At 42.5% G+C, this 17,636-nt stretch overlaps 1 protein-coding gene across 1 annotated transcript; it reads right to left on the bottom strand.

The window, feature by feature from the left end:
• Positions 1-1,251: 1,251 nt before the first annotated feature.
• On the bottom strand, positions 1,252-15,689 carry PAX9 (paired box 9). Its single transcript, XM_055556132.1, has 4 exons — positions 15,445-15,689; positions 14,071-14,697; positions 11,003-11,145; positions 1,252-1,942 (listed from the first exon to the last, which is right to left on the bottom strand). The coding sequence occupies exons 1-4, from the start codon at positions 15,446-15,448 to the stop codon at positions 1,688-1,690; spliced, it is 1,029 nt and encodes a 342-aa protein (XP_055412107.1). The 5' UTR covers positions 15,449-15,689; the 3' UTR covers positions 1,252-1,687.
• Between the last annotated feature and the right edge of the window lie 1,947 nt (positions 15,690-17,636).

Below are 17,636 nucleotides of genomic sequence, written 5' to 3'. Positions count from 1 at the left end.
AAATCAAAACCACCTAACATCCATATCTAGTGATGGGCCCTGTTCGTTATTGCACAGAATCAACACCAAAAAAAAAGCCCCACAATATATTAATTTTCCAACAGATGAATTGTACCAACGTTTTAAAAACGTATTTTCAAGCCTATATTGCCAAGCAGGAAGAACTTTCTAAACAGAAGAGATTAAAACTGTAGATTTTTTCCCAAGAAAATCAGTTGTTTTAAAATATGAAACATAATCACAAATCACATGCTCTCTCTCACACACACACATATACCCCCTCAGTTCTATTATTAACATTAAAGTGAAACGATTGGTTTCAAAAGATCCATCAGTTAAACCATGTCCTGTAGCTCCAGAAATGAATAAAGGGAATTTTTAAAAATTAAATAGCATCTGTATTTCTAAAACCATCACCAGTTTACCTACACGAGACACATGCTTCTGTACAACAATGTAAACTTCACAGCAAGCCATTTTTACATTCATTAGAGCAGAATTTTCCATTTTCTTTAAATTACAATGTAATTTTGGGTTGCGATTGCTGAACACACAGGTAAGCCAACAATAACAGTACAATTTAGTTTCACAGTGGTTTTCTTTAACATAAAGTTCATTTTAAGTGTCTTTGCGAAGCATTTCACATTGAACTTAAGTTTCTAAGTGACTTCCTTTAGAGCCTCGTTCAGATATTTCCACCCTCCTGTCTTTATATGCTTGGCATGTGTGTTGTTTGGGATACAAAATGGGAGACTGGCTTGTTTTATCTGTGTTTTTGAGTCCTCTGTTGTAGAAAGAAAATGTCCTTCATGAGATGTCAAAGCCTTCACTGCACACACAAAATCTGGGGCGAGTCCAGGCCCAGGAGCCTGAGCAGCCCACCACCAAACGGAGACAAAGCTGTTGCCGGAAAGTCACCTTTGCAAAAAGAAACGGAAAAAAAAAGAGAAGCGGGGGGAGTAGGGAGGGGGTTATCCCATGGAATGAAAACACAAATGCACCATCCAGAGTCCGTATTTACAAACTAATAGAAAATATAAACATTATTGTATTTGGAACCAAGTCAAAACACCAGAGGAGCTAAACTCAGATATTGCTTAAGTTATACATGTATTTTCCAACAAAATAGGTCATCTGTTAAAAATAAAGGATCACTCAAGTCAATTATTGATTGGTTTCCTAATGATGAATTAAGGCTTATTTTATTACCTTATTTGATTAGAGGGTGTAGCATAACTTTTTCTATATGTATTTTCTTTTATTGATTTTGCAGAATCTCAACAATTGCACGTCTCAGAAGTTCAGGTTGATTTAGAATAAATATACACATGTGGTTTTACCAAAGACTAGTTTGAAAAGTTCCTTAAGCCCTTTGAGGGGTGCAGGTTTCTACGTTAAAAACAGTGCGTGGGCAACACGAACGTCTCATTCAATCCTGAACATCGCTTCTGTTTTTTAAATCCTAAAGTCATGTCAGGTTTTCTGTGAGAGAGAAGTTATGGCGAGAAATATTTAAGTGTCATCAGCACAAAGGAGGTGAGTCCATAAAGCCAGCTTTCCGGCAAAAGGATTGGAGGGTAGAGGGGTGGGATCCGAGACCAGGGAAGAGGGGGAGGGTGTGTTGAGAGGGAGATTCCTCGGGCGAAGCTGCTGCAGACGGCGAAGCTGCTGCAGACAGAATCTCCCATCAGAGCGCGGAAGCTGTGACAGAGTGGCTACCTTCTCGGGCTGCCTGCATTCCCTTGAACGCCAGCGACGCGGGAATGTCACAGTTGTGGGGGGAAAGTGGGGTGCCACTGGCATGTTGCCACCCATGTCCAGCAACATAACCAGAAGGAGCAGCGCTGTAGGTCATGTAGGGCGACACTTGGGCCGGGGTAGGATAAGGAGCCATGCTGGATGCTGACACAAAACTGCTTACAGCTGGGAGACCGTTTGGTGCCTAAAAGGAGTCGGAAAAGAGAAGAGGTGAAAATAATCACATTAGAGTGGCTGACATTTCACCAGTTCTTAGAAAAACACAGCATGTTAGTTCTGAGTAGTAACTGACAATATTCTGACTCTACCTTCTAATTTCTTTTTTTTAGATTTGACTCTGTTTATATTCTAAATGCATTCAGTCTTGCTACTTAAATGTATTTTTTCCACAAAGATTTTGAGGAGGCTAAAACCAGAAAATCCACAGTATTTGCTTTTGCTACTTGGAATTATAGGAAGGAAACACAAGGTGAGGAAAGAATTAATTGTGATTAAGTACTCTTAGAATCCGTTCAGCTCTGTCTTTGTTGCTTTCCCCCACACTCCAGCTTTGTTTGGCTCTTTTGTTGAGATCTTTGTGAAGGGCCTGGTTGGTGTACTTTCATTTCCAGTAAAGAAGGGCAGAGTGTGGGCTGTCATTTTAGAAACTCAAAATGAGCATGACCTTTGTTGAATAAAACACGGCCATATTTTAAATCATCATGTTGAAAATGCCTGTTGGACAAAGGACATGCAAAGATCAGGCAGTTTGTCTATAAGGGTTTTTTAATGAAGATGAGGGGGGTATTTTTTCCAGAGTTATTTTATTAAAAAGGAAACTATCAGAATATGAAAGGATTATATATGCATGGTTTTGAAATTGGAAAATTTGCTTGCAAAAGTTTTACGGCTCTGTGATCTGAAGTTTTAGAAGCCACGTGGATAAATCTCTTGAAATGAATTTAAATGTAAAATCTTAGTTTGCAAACAAAACACAGCAACTCTGGCAGGCAAGTCTGCCTAGAAACCCTGGCATGCAATAAATTATTGTTGGTATCGTTACTATTAACAACACCAAAAACACCCTGATTTCTAATCCTGATTCTGGCATGAATACTCAGCACCCTTCTTCGAATAACTTAATTTTCCCCCTTCAATTTCTACATTGTTTAGAAATAAGGAAAATGTTATTTCCTGGTGGTGATCTGAATAAATAAATATATCACCATATTTCCTAATGAAAATATAATGTAAATAATAGAAATATAATTCATAAAACAAATCAATCCTTAGAGCTAAGAAAAGCAGACATATGTTTGATTCTATTTCCAATTCAATAGCAACATAGAAATTGTTTTCCACTGTAATTCATTTGGTTATTATTTTCACTTCCATGTCTATGAGAATGCAACAGTGGGGGTCTCAAAAATTATTTTCTCAATGTAGAATAATGCATGGAGTAAAATATACACATGGATGTGATTTAACACTGCTTGTGAATTTCTGTCAAAATGAGAATAAAAGTAGAGGAGTTAACTTTATGTGAGTGAGTGAGTTAAGTTGCTCAGTCATGTCTGACTCTTTGCGACCCCGTGGACTGTAGCCTACCAGGCTTCTCCGTCCATGGGGTTCTCCAGGCAAGAATACTGGAGTGGGGTGCCATTGCCTTCTCCAGGGGATCTTCCTGACCCAGGGATCCAACCTGGGTCTCCCGCATTGGAGGCAGACGCTTTAACCTCTTAGCCACCAGGGAAGCCCTCTGAGCCACCATAAAGCCTAACTTTATGTAGTTGGTTCTATAAGAACACATACCTCGTGTTCTCTTTTCTTGTCAGAGTGCTTGTTCTTTGAAAAATGGGGAAGAAGAAAGGAAACTGAGGTTTCCTGAATCTGTCCTATGTCTCAGGCACTAAGAAATACCCAACATATTTTATCAAATAATTAGAACTGATAAACTGTATCTCATTTTAACCTACTGAGTTTATAATAATTACAAGATAATTTACAATGAGTAATACTCTATGTTTAATTGCAACTAAAATGTGTTACAAAGGACAATGTTCTGATTTTTAAGAAAGAAACCACTGCACATCATTGTTGAATATAAATGAAATCTTATCCTCTTTATACAAGAGAATATAGATTAAGGAGTTTAGCCATTTACCTTAGGTCAATCAATCAGCAAGTCCATGGCCATGTGTTAAAAGAAGTTATCACCCCTTCTGATACAGGATTCTCTGCAGCAAATCATACTGTTTCTCCGGGACAATTAAAAGATACGATTTCATTTCAAACTAGGGCATCTTTTCTGGTAAAAGATTCTTTCCTCTTCTAGAACCTGACACTCAGTCTTAGGCCCTAATTCTGTTTCTTAACTTCTTAAAAAAACCCTCTTTTTCCTGCTTTCTGAGAATGGCTCATTAGAAAATGGCTCAAAGGAGAAACACTTTAAGGCTCTCTCAGCAAATGAGTATGAAGATCAAGAACTGGCAACCTGCAGAAGAAATTTAACATTGCACAGAGATTATATTTCTGATATTATCTAGAATCTTCCCAATAACCTAAAAGAAATTAGTTTGGAAAGGAATTGCTCCAGCTCAATTATGGAAAGGTGTCTGCATCTTTATCTGGTCTCTTCTATTCTAGCATTAATTTTTTATACACCAAGAATCATAAAATAAGAATGTTAAGACTAAAGTGTTACGGTTAAAATTACTTTAAAACTAATGAAAACTTTTGCTCAACATTTGACCAATACATGGGTTAGATATGTAGTATTATACAGAAACAACATATTATTTAGCAACACAGCAGAAAAAAATGTATTGGTGAATTCTGTTTTTCATCACAGCTAAATTTTTCCTACTCATTCTTTTTTCTTTATATATTTTTTCTATCATGCAACTTTACATATCTCTGTGAAACTTGCTTTATCATATTCCCCTTTTCCCTTTCCTTTCCTTACATCCTTGCTGCTAGAACCATTGCTCACTGATGTTACCCCTTTATCGGGGGCGCTTCAGCTCCTCAAATGTAATGTCTACAATCCCTGACGTGGGTCCACTTCTTTTTACCCAGAGATGTTCTCCTAAGAAGCCAGGCTGGAGTGGACTCTCGTTTTAGATAATGCTCCTAGGATTTGTGGGAAGTCAAAACATTGGATTTAAGCTCACGCTACCATCAGGTGCCTTTTTTATTCCATAACTACATTTGTTCATCAACTGTAAAAAAAAAAAAAAAAAAACACTAATAATTCTTTCCAGATTTGTCCATTTTCTATTAAGGCACCAAATTTATTTTTTATGTTAAATATTTCAAAGTTCTCTAAAATCTGCAATATTTTTAGAGTCATTTTAGTGATGCAGGCCCAGCTATACTGCAGAAAGGAAGGTTGGGAAGGGAACCTCGGAGAGGTTTGACCTCCTCATCATTAGAAGGAGGCAAGGGAAGGCTCAAGAATTTGCTTTAAAAAAAACAAATCTTTAAACAGTATAGAAATAGTGCTTAGCTTTCACTCAGGTTAAATTATAACCTAGATCTGGGGTGGAAAAGTTTTGTCTTAATTTCCCTTTTTACTTTTAAAGTTCATATTTAAAAATTTCTTTTAAACGGCATAATCAAGATGAGAGAACAAATATGCTTTAAATAAAATGTACCTGCCACCGTCACCATTCATTCTAGTGACCCAATAAACACATCAATTTTCTCACTATTAATTTTGAAACATGACATTAGTAAAAGATATAAATCTCTACCAGGCAAAGTAATTGTTATTTATGAAGCAATAATTGAAAGAGTAAAATTTTCCACCATAAAGGAAAACAACTACAGGTAGCATTGATGTTTGTTTATTCTTTCCAGTAAAAGAGTACATGACTTAAACTTCCCAAATCTGTTTAATGTTTTCAGTGAAGGGCATGTAATTAATCTGAAAAGCTAGTTAGGCTGAGTAGAGACTACCAAATGTACACCATAAATATCATGGGAGCAAACATGCTAAATTACTCTATTTAATTGGATTGTAAATATGATTTATAAATCGACCAACATATGGAATCCCCAGGGAAGAGTAAACAAATTTTCCAAATGAAACCCCAGCAATGGGCATATAATGGAAATCTCATTTCTGAAAATGACTTTACCTAAAGATTCCATAAATAAGACCTCAATCCATCAACCCCCTTTTCATGTGGATCATGTGGATCTTCCATGGAAGCCACGAGAATCCTTTCCTCTAAAGAACTGTACAAGGGTCTTCCCTAAGGCAAACTATCTTCAACCTAATTTTGAGAATGAGATTTACTAATACAAAGTAAAACAGACCAAATTGTATACCCTGGAAAAAGTAAGTTCCTTGTTTTGTTGAATGTTTCCAGAAAAAGACAGATTTTATCCCACCGACATTAAACAAGAGTCCAGGAAAAAAATACGTTAATATGCAATGTAGTCTAGTTACGGTTATCACAAGAGTGAATCAAAGTATGACTTTTCATTGCGTTCTAAAATGTTACACAGATTTGCCAGTTTTTAAAAATATTTTCAAATAGCTATGTTGAGAAGCTGTATTGGCAGAGAGTTAGACTATAAACAGTCTGAGGACAGGGTCTTGCCTTTAATCATCTCACATCCCCACAAAATGGGACACATTATAGGTGTTTCATAATCACTTGTATACTTAAGTTAGTGCAGCCTTTTGAAAGCAAAAGATGTGATGCTCTTGCTTTTTAAAAACAAGAAAAAACAAAACAAACAAAAAAACTGGACACCCTTTACCACAGAATAAGCATTACATTTTAAGTAAGCAAAATGAGTAAAGCTGTTGAAAAGGTAAATAAAAGTTGTAACCTAGCTCTTTCATTATTTAATTTATGGTCATTGCATGTATCCCCCTCCCCCCACCACTGCCCCCAGAGAAAGGGGAAATGCATTAGTTTGCAAACACTCATGACCATGAAAAAAACTGGTATGACAACTGTCTGGCAACTAGAGGTTATAGACAATTCCTCAAACTCTGGGAGTTGTCTACTCAACGTTTTCTTTCTTGAAGAAAATGCAAATAGTAGTGCCAAGTCTTCAATCCACAATCTTTCATCCACTCATCAGCCCTACCTGGTCCTTCTCTTATGATAAAACGAGTTTACCCTGGCTTTATAATAAAGTATGTTCAGCCACACACAGCTGTGCTTCACCTAGAATTTCCACCTAGGTATCATAAGCCAGAAAAAGCTTCAGATCTGAAAATAAACAAGATTCTCTTTTTGTGTGTGTGTGAAGTCATTTTTCTGGCTGCTATTCTACCCTTCTTAATTCATTATGCAGTAACCTAGTAAAATAAATCTGACAAAATGAAATGACAGTTGTAAATATGATTTCAACATCCATCCAAAAGGATCTTAATTATATTTAGTTATCACATTGCATATCTAATTGTCTCTAGGTAATGGAAAGCTGCTATTTTAAATGTTTTTATAAATTTTATGTTTCCAAAATGTTATTAAAATTGATGTAGCCTTGAAAAAAATTTAAATAGCTTTTTTTGGTATTTCATATGACATGTTTTACCAATACATAATTACTAATTTTAAAACACAGTTAAAAACTAGCCAGATCAAAGAATATTTTTCATAGCAGATAATATGAATTTCAAAGACTATTAACATTTGTCTGAAATTGATTCTCTATAAAATTATAAATTATTTAGCACAAAATAACTTTATTTAATATGAAGAAAAATCCAGGGCAACTTCATTTATATTTTCACAAGAACAGTATGTCTACAAGGACAGTCTGTTAAATAATGCACTAGAAAATTATACTCAGGAAATACTATATTTTAAATATAATGTACAAATGAATGTTTCATAAGAATTTCAGATTAATTTATGTCTCCAAATTAAACTCTTTTCACATCTCATTTAACTCTGAACTTTTTCTTATGTTCAAGTATTTATAGACTACTCTCCATTCCTGATATCTCAATTTGTAGCTAATTTTATATTAAACTTGCTGAGTTGATTTCACTACCCCAAAATAAAGATACTCAAAGCTTATAAATCCACCATTCAGATTACTTGAATCAGAGTACCAGATATTCTTTTTTTTTTTCTTGAGAAAGTGTGCCTAATAATACAAAGAAAATTTCAACACCTGTACAACTGCTTATGAACTCTTTAAAAGAATGAGGCAGTAATTCACTAAGTACCATATAAAAGGGTAGATATATTCCAACCTCATGTTTATCTATATGTTTTGTTTGTTGTTGGGTTTTTTTGCCATGCAGTTGCATTCAAGAGAGTTTTATATTTTCAACAGAAAGGAACCAGCCATTAAGACCCAAAGAAACATTATTGTCATTGAGAGTTAGATGAGATTAAAGAGTTCTAGCCCAACATTAAATGTAGGTGAAAAAAGTAAAAATAAATATCCTTTTTCTTCTATCCTCGAAGATAGACAATAAGGATTTCTGAATGGCACTATAAAATATCAATTGCAGTATAACAGTAATATGTACAACAAGTTTGAATATTCTACTGTTTTAAAAAAAAGATAGATGTGTGCATAAGGTTCTAATTACTAGCAATCGGGCAACTTTCTTTGCAGTTTAAGCTGAAAACAGAAACTCTAGATTACAGTAATCAATAAAACCTATGATCAATTGTTGGTAATTTTACAGGTATATTCTGACAAAGGATTATGCTCTAAGTCCTATGATCCTGAACTCTCAATTTCCTCCTGTATTAACTAAAATGAAACTGAGAGCATATAATAGCACGCTATTTAATAACAACCATAAATACCATAAAAGTATTATGGGCAAAAATCTTGAGAATTTTTTTTTGTCAAAGACTTTCCATTTTTGTTCATAACACAGAGAAAAGTGTTACCCAAGTTTACACTAGGATTGTAGAAACATACATATGCTGATAACATTTTGAAAAATAACCTTAAAAAATAAAATTACCCTTCAAATATTTGTAGGAGAAATGCATATACATATATGGAATACACACACACACAACACACCTTACATTTCCAAGTTTGTTGATGAGCAAATTTTAATGTATAACTTTACCCTCAAGGAAATTAATGTCTAAACTCCAAAACTGCTCACAAAATGATACATTCTAAGTATATGTGTCTACTTAGCACACCTTCAGCATTAAGCACTATTTTGATAGTTAGAGTAGCTGCTGACTTAATTATGCATAGAAATTTTTTCAAGTTTTGAAATTTTACATCATTTATATTATCTTACAACATGGCAATGCAGAAGGTTAGCAGATTGCCATTAAGAACTTTCCAAATGAAAGTTTGATACAAATGTCTTTTTCTTCAAAAAATTTTAATTTTTTCTCAAGCATTTAGAACAATACTTATTGGCCACTTGTTTAAATTACTCATTTTTATAAATCTGATAATTTAGTGATTTGATAGTCACGGCATAAAATGTAATGGATTTTTAAGTTCAGAAAATACAAAGTAGATTACTTAACACTGTTCTATTTTTATTTTAAATTGATTGGTTTCATTTTGAAGTGTGTGTATTAACCATTTCTAAACAAGATTAAGCACTAGGTCTATAATTCAAGGGAGTAAAAATAAAAGTAACCCTAAAGATTCTTGGATTATGACACTGCTTTATTTATTAACTAGGTTCATCAACTCTATGTGGGAGACTTTTTTTTTCAGCTCTGTACTTCACAATGTTATTTCAGGAAATGATGACCTAATAAACATTACTGAGCACCTAGTAAATGCTTACTACTCTATATGCTAGGTGCTTTATAGATACTCTATTGTTTCTAACAAAATACCTTGACACTTTGACTATGTACTCCCTGATCAAAGTAAATTGTGACAAAATAAAAAACTGCTTGATTTTAAGTCAATCTCTAAGTGCCATTTCTATCCATAGGCAATATTTAATGAAGACTTACTATGTGCCCCATGGTTGTATTATCACATTGAAATTTCACACTGCTTGAGGTTGGGCCTATTATTTCCCTGTTTCATAAATGAAAAAACAGAGACTCTAAAAGGTTAAATAACTTGCTTAAGTGGCAGTGGTGCCACTGAACATAAAGCCTCTTCTGTACTACCTGCTTTTTTGCAGAAGGTAGTGACAAACTTTCTTATAATTTCTTGTTCACGTGCTTTGCAAATAGAGATTCAGGAAAGGGACCCTCCTTCCTTGCTGCTATTTTCTGTGATATTTGTCATGGGAGAGCTACTAATATATACGGGATTCTGTTTTAACAAAATAAAGGAGGGAAGAGAAAGTGGAAATGGTGTTTGTTAGAGAAAATAAAGACTAGGATTTTTTTTTCCCAAGTGAATAAAAGTTACAAGTTTCACTGAGCGGTAAAAACTGATTTTTACAGATATGAAAACATTGAAAGTTTTAAGATTTCAAAATAATAAAACGAAAACTGGGTATTTTGAAGCTCTGGAATAGGAGTTTGGCCTGAATAAATTTGCAAACCTACATTAGGTCTGTTCAAAGAAGGTCCGGCTTTGTTGTTTGGTTTTTTGAGAGCTTTGAACTCCTGACTCCACCGTGGTGATGAATTTAGACTCAAAACTCTGGGGCTTTTGTTGTTATGGTTGTTTAGCTTTTCTCAAGGAAAAGAAAAAAAACAACAACACGGGGTGTTTTAAGTTTTCTTTTGGAGAGTCGAGGGAGGGACAGAGGGAAAGAAAAATTAAACGGTCGACAGCCAGTCCGTATAATTTGAGGTTTTCTCACTAACCTCCCTGGGGAGATGACGACGTGACCTCTAATCGGGGCGCGGGAACTGTCTGAAGTTTCTCTGGCTGCCCTCTACTCGCCGTCGCGGGACCCGCCACACGCGCCTGTGCCCCGGGAGCCGCGGGCCGTCCGTGCGGGAGGAGCCGCGGCGCCGCGCCCTCGGGCGTACAGGCCGCTCGCCGCGCGCGCAGCTGGGAACCCACGGCCGCTCGCCTGGCCCCTCGGAGACGCCGTCCCAGGTGAATGTAGCCCCGACTCGAGCCGCGGAGAGGGCTGGGGCGCAAGCCCTTTGGCCAACAGGCCCCGAGGCGCTTCCAGGGCCGCCGCCCCGGGCCTCCAGCCTCACCCCGCCCTCGCGCGTCTGGGCGTTGTCCCGCCCCCGCCGCCCTGGCCTGGGGCTCGTGGCTGTCACGGGGAGGCGGCCAGGGCTTCTCCTCGGTCGAGGCTCCGAGAGGGGCCCGGGCCTCCGTCGCCCAAACCCCCGCGGCCCACCAGGCGGGGCCCCCGCCTCCTCACCTGCGCGTACTTGGCTTCCTGCTCCAAGGCCCCCTTCTCCAGCCCGTTGACCGCGTGCGGGGCGGCGGCGGGGAAGTTGCTGCGGCCCAGGCTGCTCCAGTCCTCCACCTTGGGGCTGTGGTAGGGGGAGCTGTCGCTCACTCCTGAGGGGAGGAGGAGAGGCCGTCAGGCTGTAGGGCTGACCGCGCGCCCCCTCCTGAGACCCGCTCGGAACCGCGACCCGCGAGCGCCAGGGCCGCGACCTCGGTCGGCCCCCTGCCCTCCGCCTCCCAGAGGCGCGGGGCCCGCCTCTCCGGCCGGCAGCCCAGGGCCCGGCCCAGGTGACGCCTCGGAGTAGGCCTCTCCCCGCTCTCTGCCCCACGCCCGCGGGAAGACATTTTTTCCCCCCCCAACGGCCTTTGATTACCTCCTCCCGTCCTCGCTCCCCTGGAAAACGAGTGGAGGGAATCTGAAAATTTCCCCCCGAATTTTCTCAAATCGGGAAAAGAACGTGTGAAACTGGCCGCGCTCTTCTCCCCAGTCCTAACCCAGGGTCGACTGGGGGTTGACAAAAATCTGAGACTGGTGCGGGAGAAAGGGTCGTGCTGGCCTAACTATGCCTGTTCTGGCGTTCAGAAACGTCCAGAAAGTGCTCACTGTGCTGTGGGGATCTAGTACTTAAGTCAACAGATGGAACAAAAGACCTGTAAAGTCTTTTGCAAACAAATGACTAAAGGATGCCCACAATATACATGCAAAGCATAAGTGCATAAGTGTGCGCCTACCTTGTGTGTGACTACCCTTCGCGCTCTATCTCTACACATTAAATACTGAGGTTATGTGCATATGACTCAAAAAAACAAATAGTACAATTACCACTGTAAGTACACCAGTGTCAGAGGTAAGGTCATAGGTTTACTTTTTCAATGAAACAAAAGGTTAGTAAAATTAAAGTGGAATTAAGTGTTTTGGAAAAGAGGTAAAGCTGTCAACTATCCTTTATTCTCTTTATAGAGACACAAAGAAAATTATATGATGTAAACCGATTACCACAATACCAAGAGGTGTGCATGTTGAATCATCGGCATCTTTAAGTGAGCAAGTACAATTTTAAAGAGAAGATATTTGAAAACTAGGAGCAGTTTGTCTTTGGGACCCATGGGTGGAGGACTGAAGTTTGACAAAGCTACTACTACTATCTTAAACACTTGCATCTGATACTGAGCTTCAAAGCAGGGCAGTCATTTTGAGGAAAGATCATTGGTAGAAATAATCATTTTATATTCACAGATTTGTCAGAAAACAGGTTGTTTAAAGCTGGCACCCAGAATCAACCATATGTAGAATGAAGAGTTGCTTCTCTCCATAATCTAATACTTTTCCGACTGACATTTGGTCTGATTGTAGGCTCCCTAGGGAAGAAAGGTTTTCTTTTCAACTCTGTCAGTCTTTTTTCACTATGCCTCCCCCTCGCCAAAGAATTAAGATTGTATTCCAATTTGCACCAGGAAATAGTATTTTGGCCCAGAACTGCCAGTCTTTCCTTGCCTTCCCAGACAAAAGGCAATCGGTGGGCACAAGCCTGAAGTTATCTTAAGAAATTGAGATCCCCCTGCGCGCCCCCATTTCTGCTGATCTCACACTTTCCCATGAACAGGGGCTTCCTTTAAATGTCAGTGAGGTCAGTTTATCCTATAAATCAAGGGCAAACTCTCTCCAACTAAAGCTCCAGCCAGCTCCAAATAAGACAAAACTGGGCCCTTAGAAGGATCCTGTAAAGTCACAGTCAGAAAACAAGAAGATGAGAAATCAGGGCTATGGTTAATTATTTAAAAAGATAATTGTGCCAATGTGGTGGCAACTGAGAAAGGCAGGAAATAATTAAATGAACTATTTCCCCTTTTCCTATTTAATTTTTCCCCCCCGCTCTTTTTAAAGTTTTGGCTGAGAAATTAAGAAGGTAGGGTCTTTATCTCTGTATTATTTAAATTCTGCGTCTAGGGCATTTTTGACTTTGTTTTCTCCCTACTGAGAAAGAAGTTAACGCTGTTTTATGTTTTGTTTTATTCTGTTTTAACAACGCAGTAAAAGAAAACAAACTCGGGTCTCCTGCGGAAGCCCGACTGAGCATAAGGGCGCGGGGAATCATCCTAAGCAGCAGAATAAGACATTCACAGCACGCAAGGTCAAGGGTGAGAAAGGAAAGGAACGGTGGGGTGGCACCACTGAAAACGTGCAGGGACGAGATGTCCACTAGAATTCCCTGGGACTGGCGGACCCTAAAGGGAAGCGGCAGGCGCGGGGAAAACGGCAAAGAACAGAAGAGAGGACAGCGTGGAATCGCCGTGCATTTTCCCTTCATTTTAGCGGTGATTGGCGCCACTTCCTAGGATATATATGTGCTAAAATCTGTTAAGGTAAAAAGTGTCCGGGGAGGAGGAGAGCGGGAGAATGAGAGAAATAAAGCAGAAAATTCGTCCCAGAATGAGCAATGCTCTAACATGCAAGTTACTAGTAGTAACTTCGGGACCTCCGTTTCCGAGGAAAATGAAGTGAAGCATAAGAATGAAACCAATTAGGTGACATTTGAACTTCCTGCCTGAGCAAATTTGGTCTGATTGCCAGAATGCAAGAAGAATACTGCAATTTCTACAGAGTCCCCGACTCCCCAAACAAGCTGCCCGAAGCCGTGTCTGCAGCCGGCAGCTCCACGCCCGCTCGGGCCTCTCGGGCTGCTCCCCAAGTCCGGCCCCGGCCGCGCTCTCCAAGTGAGCGGGCTGGTCCGAGGCTGCCGCGGCGCGAGAGGCGGGGGAGGGTGGAAAATGCGAACCATGTGTTGGGGATGGGGGATGTTATGGGTCTGGTAGTTTGAGATGAGGCAGTAGACTGTGTGTGGCAAGGAAACGAAGGGCATGAATTTCACGTTAATGAGATCAGGACACCCCCTGGGAGGACTCCTGACGTTTCCAAAGGAAAAAGTCTCAGGTGGTGGGGCAGACGCAGGCCCCTGGAGGCGCAGATGCGGTAACCCCAGAGAGGGTGAGGAGGGAAGCTCTGCACAATCCCATATCCGGCCCCCGTGCCCTTACCTTGGTCGGTGATGGAGCGAATGCCCAGGATGTCGGTGACGGAGTGCGAGGAGGGCCAGGTGCGCGGCATGGCCACTGAGCCGGGGATGGCGGGCACCCCCGGCGGCGTGGGCACCTTAGCGGCGGCCGCCGTGATGGGGCTGGGGTACGAGTAGATGTGGTTATAGGGTAGTGCCGGCTGAGGCGCCGGTTGGTGCTGCTTGTAGGAGTCGTAATGGCCCTGTTGGGCCAAGTTGCCGATCTTGTTGCGCAGTATGCGGCTGATGGAGCTCACCGAGGGCACGTTGTACTTGTCACACACGCCGTCCGCCAGCAGGCGGTCCCGTATCTCCCAGGCGAAGATGCCGGGGTCTCTCTGCTTGTAGGTCCGGATGTGCTTCACCACGGTGGGGGTGGTGACTCGAGGCTTGCTGCCCCCAATGGCTCCTGGCAAGATCGAGCCTGTCTCATTGTAGCGCGCCAGGATCTTGCTGACGCAGCCGTGCGAGACCCGTAGCTGGCGGCTGATGTCACACGGTCGGATGCCCAGTTGGGCCAGCTCCACTATGCGAAGCCGGATGGCGTTGGGCAGCGGCCTCCCGTTCACGAATACTCCTCCCAACTGGTTTACCTCCCCAAAGGCTGGCTCTGCAAAACGAACACACGGCGCGCGGGGACGCGCACCCACAGTTTGGGACAACCGCTTGCCACTCGGCCTCCGCGCGCGTCACGGGGCAAGGCGGAGGCACCCGCCTGGGACTAAGGACCCGGGCTTTCACCAAACCATACGGTCCCCGAGCCTTGAGGAACGGCCTCAAATCACCGCGGTTGAGTCAGACCCTCCTCCCTCATTACGGCAGTGCCTGCGGCCGATACAAGCAAATAAAGTGGTGAGACGCAGGGCCTCTCCGAGTGTTCAGAAGCCTCCAAAGCAAGCGAGGAAGTCGGTCTTGACGCCTACAAAGCGGCTCCTTCTCGCCCACTCGGCGCTAATGTCCTTGGGCCGCTCCCCCTTGATCCCCAGCGCCCCGCCTAGGGACCTGCGCAATTAGACAAAGTCTAGTCTTTTTTTTTTTTTTTTCTGGTTGGCTTTTTTACCCTGTGTACGCGAAACAAAATTTGGTCCGCCACCGGGGCGCGGGGCTTGCTGATGCCACCGCTCCCTAGTCTTGAAATCAAAAAAATGGCATCAACAGCAGCAACCCAGTAGCCAGCGTTCAGACTGAACTTCTGCGAGCCGCTGACCCTTAGTGTGTTCCTACAACTTGTAGGAACACGAGCAAAGTCAATAAGGAGAGTGTGAGCGCTCAGTGGTGCGCGCCCTCCCTCCCTCCCTCGCCCGCTCGCTCCCTCCCTCCTTTCCCGGCTCTGACAGCGTACCCCGCCGCCACTCACCCATTGCTCCGAGCAGTACACCAGCCGGGCCCCAGTTCCGCACTCCCAGAAAGAAACTCTTCGTGTGGCCTTAGTGGCCCGTCGTGCTGCTGCCCCGGGCCGCCGGTGCCTCCGCTTTTCCCCCGGAGGAGGCGGCGAGAGTGCAAAAGGAAGGAGTAAAAGGAAGTCTGTGCCCCGCTGAAAGAGGCTTGAGTTCTGCATTTCAATCTAAGCAGCAACGTGGGCTGGGCTGAGCGGGGCCGGGCGGCTCCGTCTATCACTCACTAGGGGCACGCCCCCAAAGAGGAGGGCCCGGAGGCAACCTGCGTGATGATTGGTTTGGCCCGTTGAGCGACAGCACAGTCCGGGAAAGTTCTTCCGCTGTCTCTCTCAATCTCGCTCTGCACCTGGGTGACTAAATACAATGAAAAGAGGTGTTTGACACCTTCCCAGGGGCAGCGCAAACAGCAAAATCAGGCTCTTAAAAATGCTGAATAAGCAAACGAAAGCTTTTGGTCTGAATACGAGAGACTCGAAGGGAGAAGGGGCCGAGAAGACTTCTTTGGGGGGAAGGCAGACATCTCAGAATTTAAGTTAAAACTCTAGGTGGGAGGTGAGCGGCATCGTCTTTGATGGTGGCCATGGTGAGGATTCTTAGAATAGCCTGTCATGCAAGCTTCAAGAGGTTGTCAAGAGAGGATGTCTGTTACCAGCGGATCTTACAGCACTACACCCTACGCCGAGAGACCAGAGCGCAGGTGTGAGAAGGTAGGCCCGTCGGAGAGACGAGGAGAATAGGGGAGACCTAGCCAAAGGGTCGCAAAGAGTCGGACACGAAACTGAGCGACTAAACACGAGCAGGAGCCAGAGATGGAGGCCACTGTTACCTCCAGGTGGACACTGCTCTCCTCGCCTCGTGACTAACTCCCCACAACAGTCTCTAGAGATTTCATCCAGGAACGCGGGGTCAAACATTAGCCTAGGCTCCAAGCAGGAACGTAATTATACGCGACTACAGCGAGCGCATAGCCAACTTCAACCATTGACAGGCACGGGGCACTCACTCTGCGGAACCCAGTGCGCTGGAGAGCTCAGCCATGTTGCTGGTTGGCTGGCCCTTAGTGCCAACGACGTTCGCCGGTTTTCCCCCACCAGTGAATCACTGCAAAGGGCTTGTGTTTAAATATGAAACAGACTCGTTCCTAAGAACGTGAACACCGAACCTGCACGTGTATGTGATTCCCACATCTTCTCATTAGCTGCCAGAGGCCCTGCAGTTAAGCCCACCTTTCTAATTCACTTTAAGTCTAATGTAAAGTGTGCAGTAGTCTTTTTAGCGGTCAAAGTTATTCACATTTTGAGTATGGGTTATGGAGAATGCGAATTAAAATTAAAAGCAAGGCGGGAAGCATTTTTAATGAACCTGGGAGTTCGCCCTGCTTCAGGGTCGAGGCTATTGACACTGCCTCTTGACAGTCATAACGTTACCTCCTTCTGGTGCGCAAAAGTTTCAGTCCTGAGGGATGGGCTCTGGTTTACACGTAGGGAAGCTGACCGGGCCCCAGTCTAGGCCAGTAAGTGACAAGAGCCCAGGAAAACTCATGATCAGCTGTGCTTTTTGAAACGAGCAGTCATCTCCAGATCCTCACACTTCCATAGCAGGGGTGCATTCTAAGTTGAAATGTACAGGTATGAAGGATTTGAAAGATAAAGGAACAGTGAAGTCAAACATCCTTAATTCTTTACAACCAGCTTCTTGTGTGAAGTCCCACAACTAGACATACTTGAACTTGTCTGCCTTTGCGTTTGTTGTTTCTGTTTCAATTGTTTAAAATCTCCAAGTTTGACTTGACAGCGATTTCACCAGGGTCTGATCCCCCAATACCTGTTACATGGCATCTACATGTAATACAGGAATTCTACAACTCGGAGGGCCTTTGTGGATCCCAAATTTGAAAAGCAGCTGATTGCTGTTGGGGCAATTTGAGTCTGCGACATCTGAGGGGAGCATACGATTTTGCCTTAGGCTTGTGCGAAGGAATGAACGTGCTGGGCATCTTGATCCAGAGTTCCTCTGACCCCTCTTCCCTCTCACTAACACACACTGAGTAGCGACCCCTGCGCAGACTCTATGCCCTGTCCAGTGAGGGTTTCTCGGACTTTTCTGGGCTGTAATGTTGATAAAAGGTCGATCGCCTTCTAATTGGCCAAGA

The sequence above is a fragment of the Bubalus kerabau genome, chromosome 19, assembly GCF_029407905.1.
Source record: "Bubalus kerabau isolate K-KA32 ecotype Philippines breed swamp buffalo chromosome 19, PCC_UOA_SB_1v2, whole genome shotgun sequence".
In the NCBI taxonomy this organism is placed as follows: Eukaryota; Metazoa; Chordata; class Mammalia; order Artiodactyla; family Bovidae; genus Bubalus; species Bubalus kerabau.
The sequence above is the reverse complement of the archived record's forward strand: the minus strand, read 5'-3'. Positions and strand labels throughout refer to the sequence as shown.

What these genes read in the sequence shown, in the direction of transcription:
- PAX9 (XM_055556132.1), bottom strand. An exon ending in TCGCTCCATCACCGACCAAG is followed by an intron (nt 11,146 to 14,070) that starts GTAAGGGCACGG and finishes TCCTCCCCTCAG; the next exon opens with GAGTGAGCGACAGCTCCCCC. An exon ending in AGGAAGCCAAGTACGCGCAG is followed by an intron (nt 1,943 to 11,002) that starts GTGAGGAGGCGG and finishes GACTCCTTTTAG; the next exon opens with GCACCAAACGGTCTCCCAGC.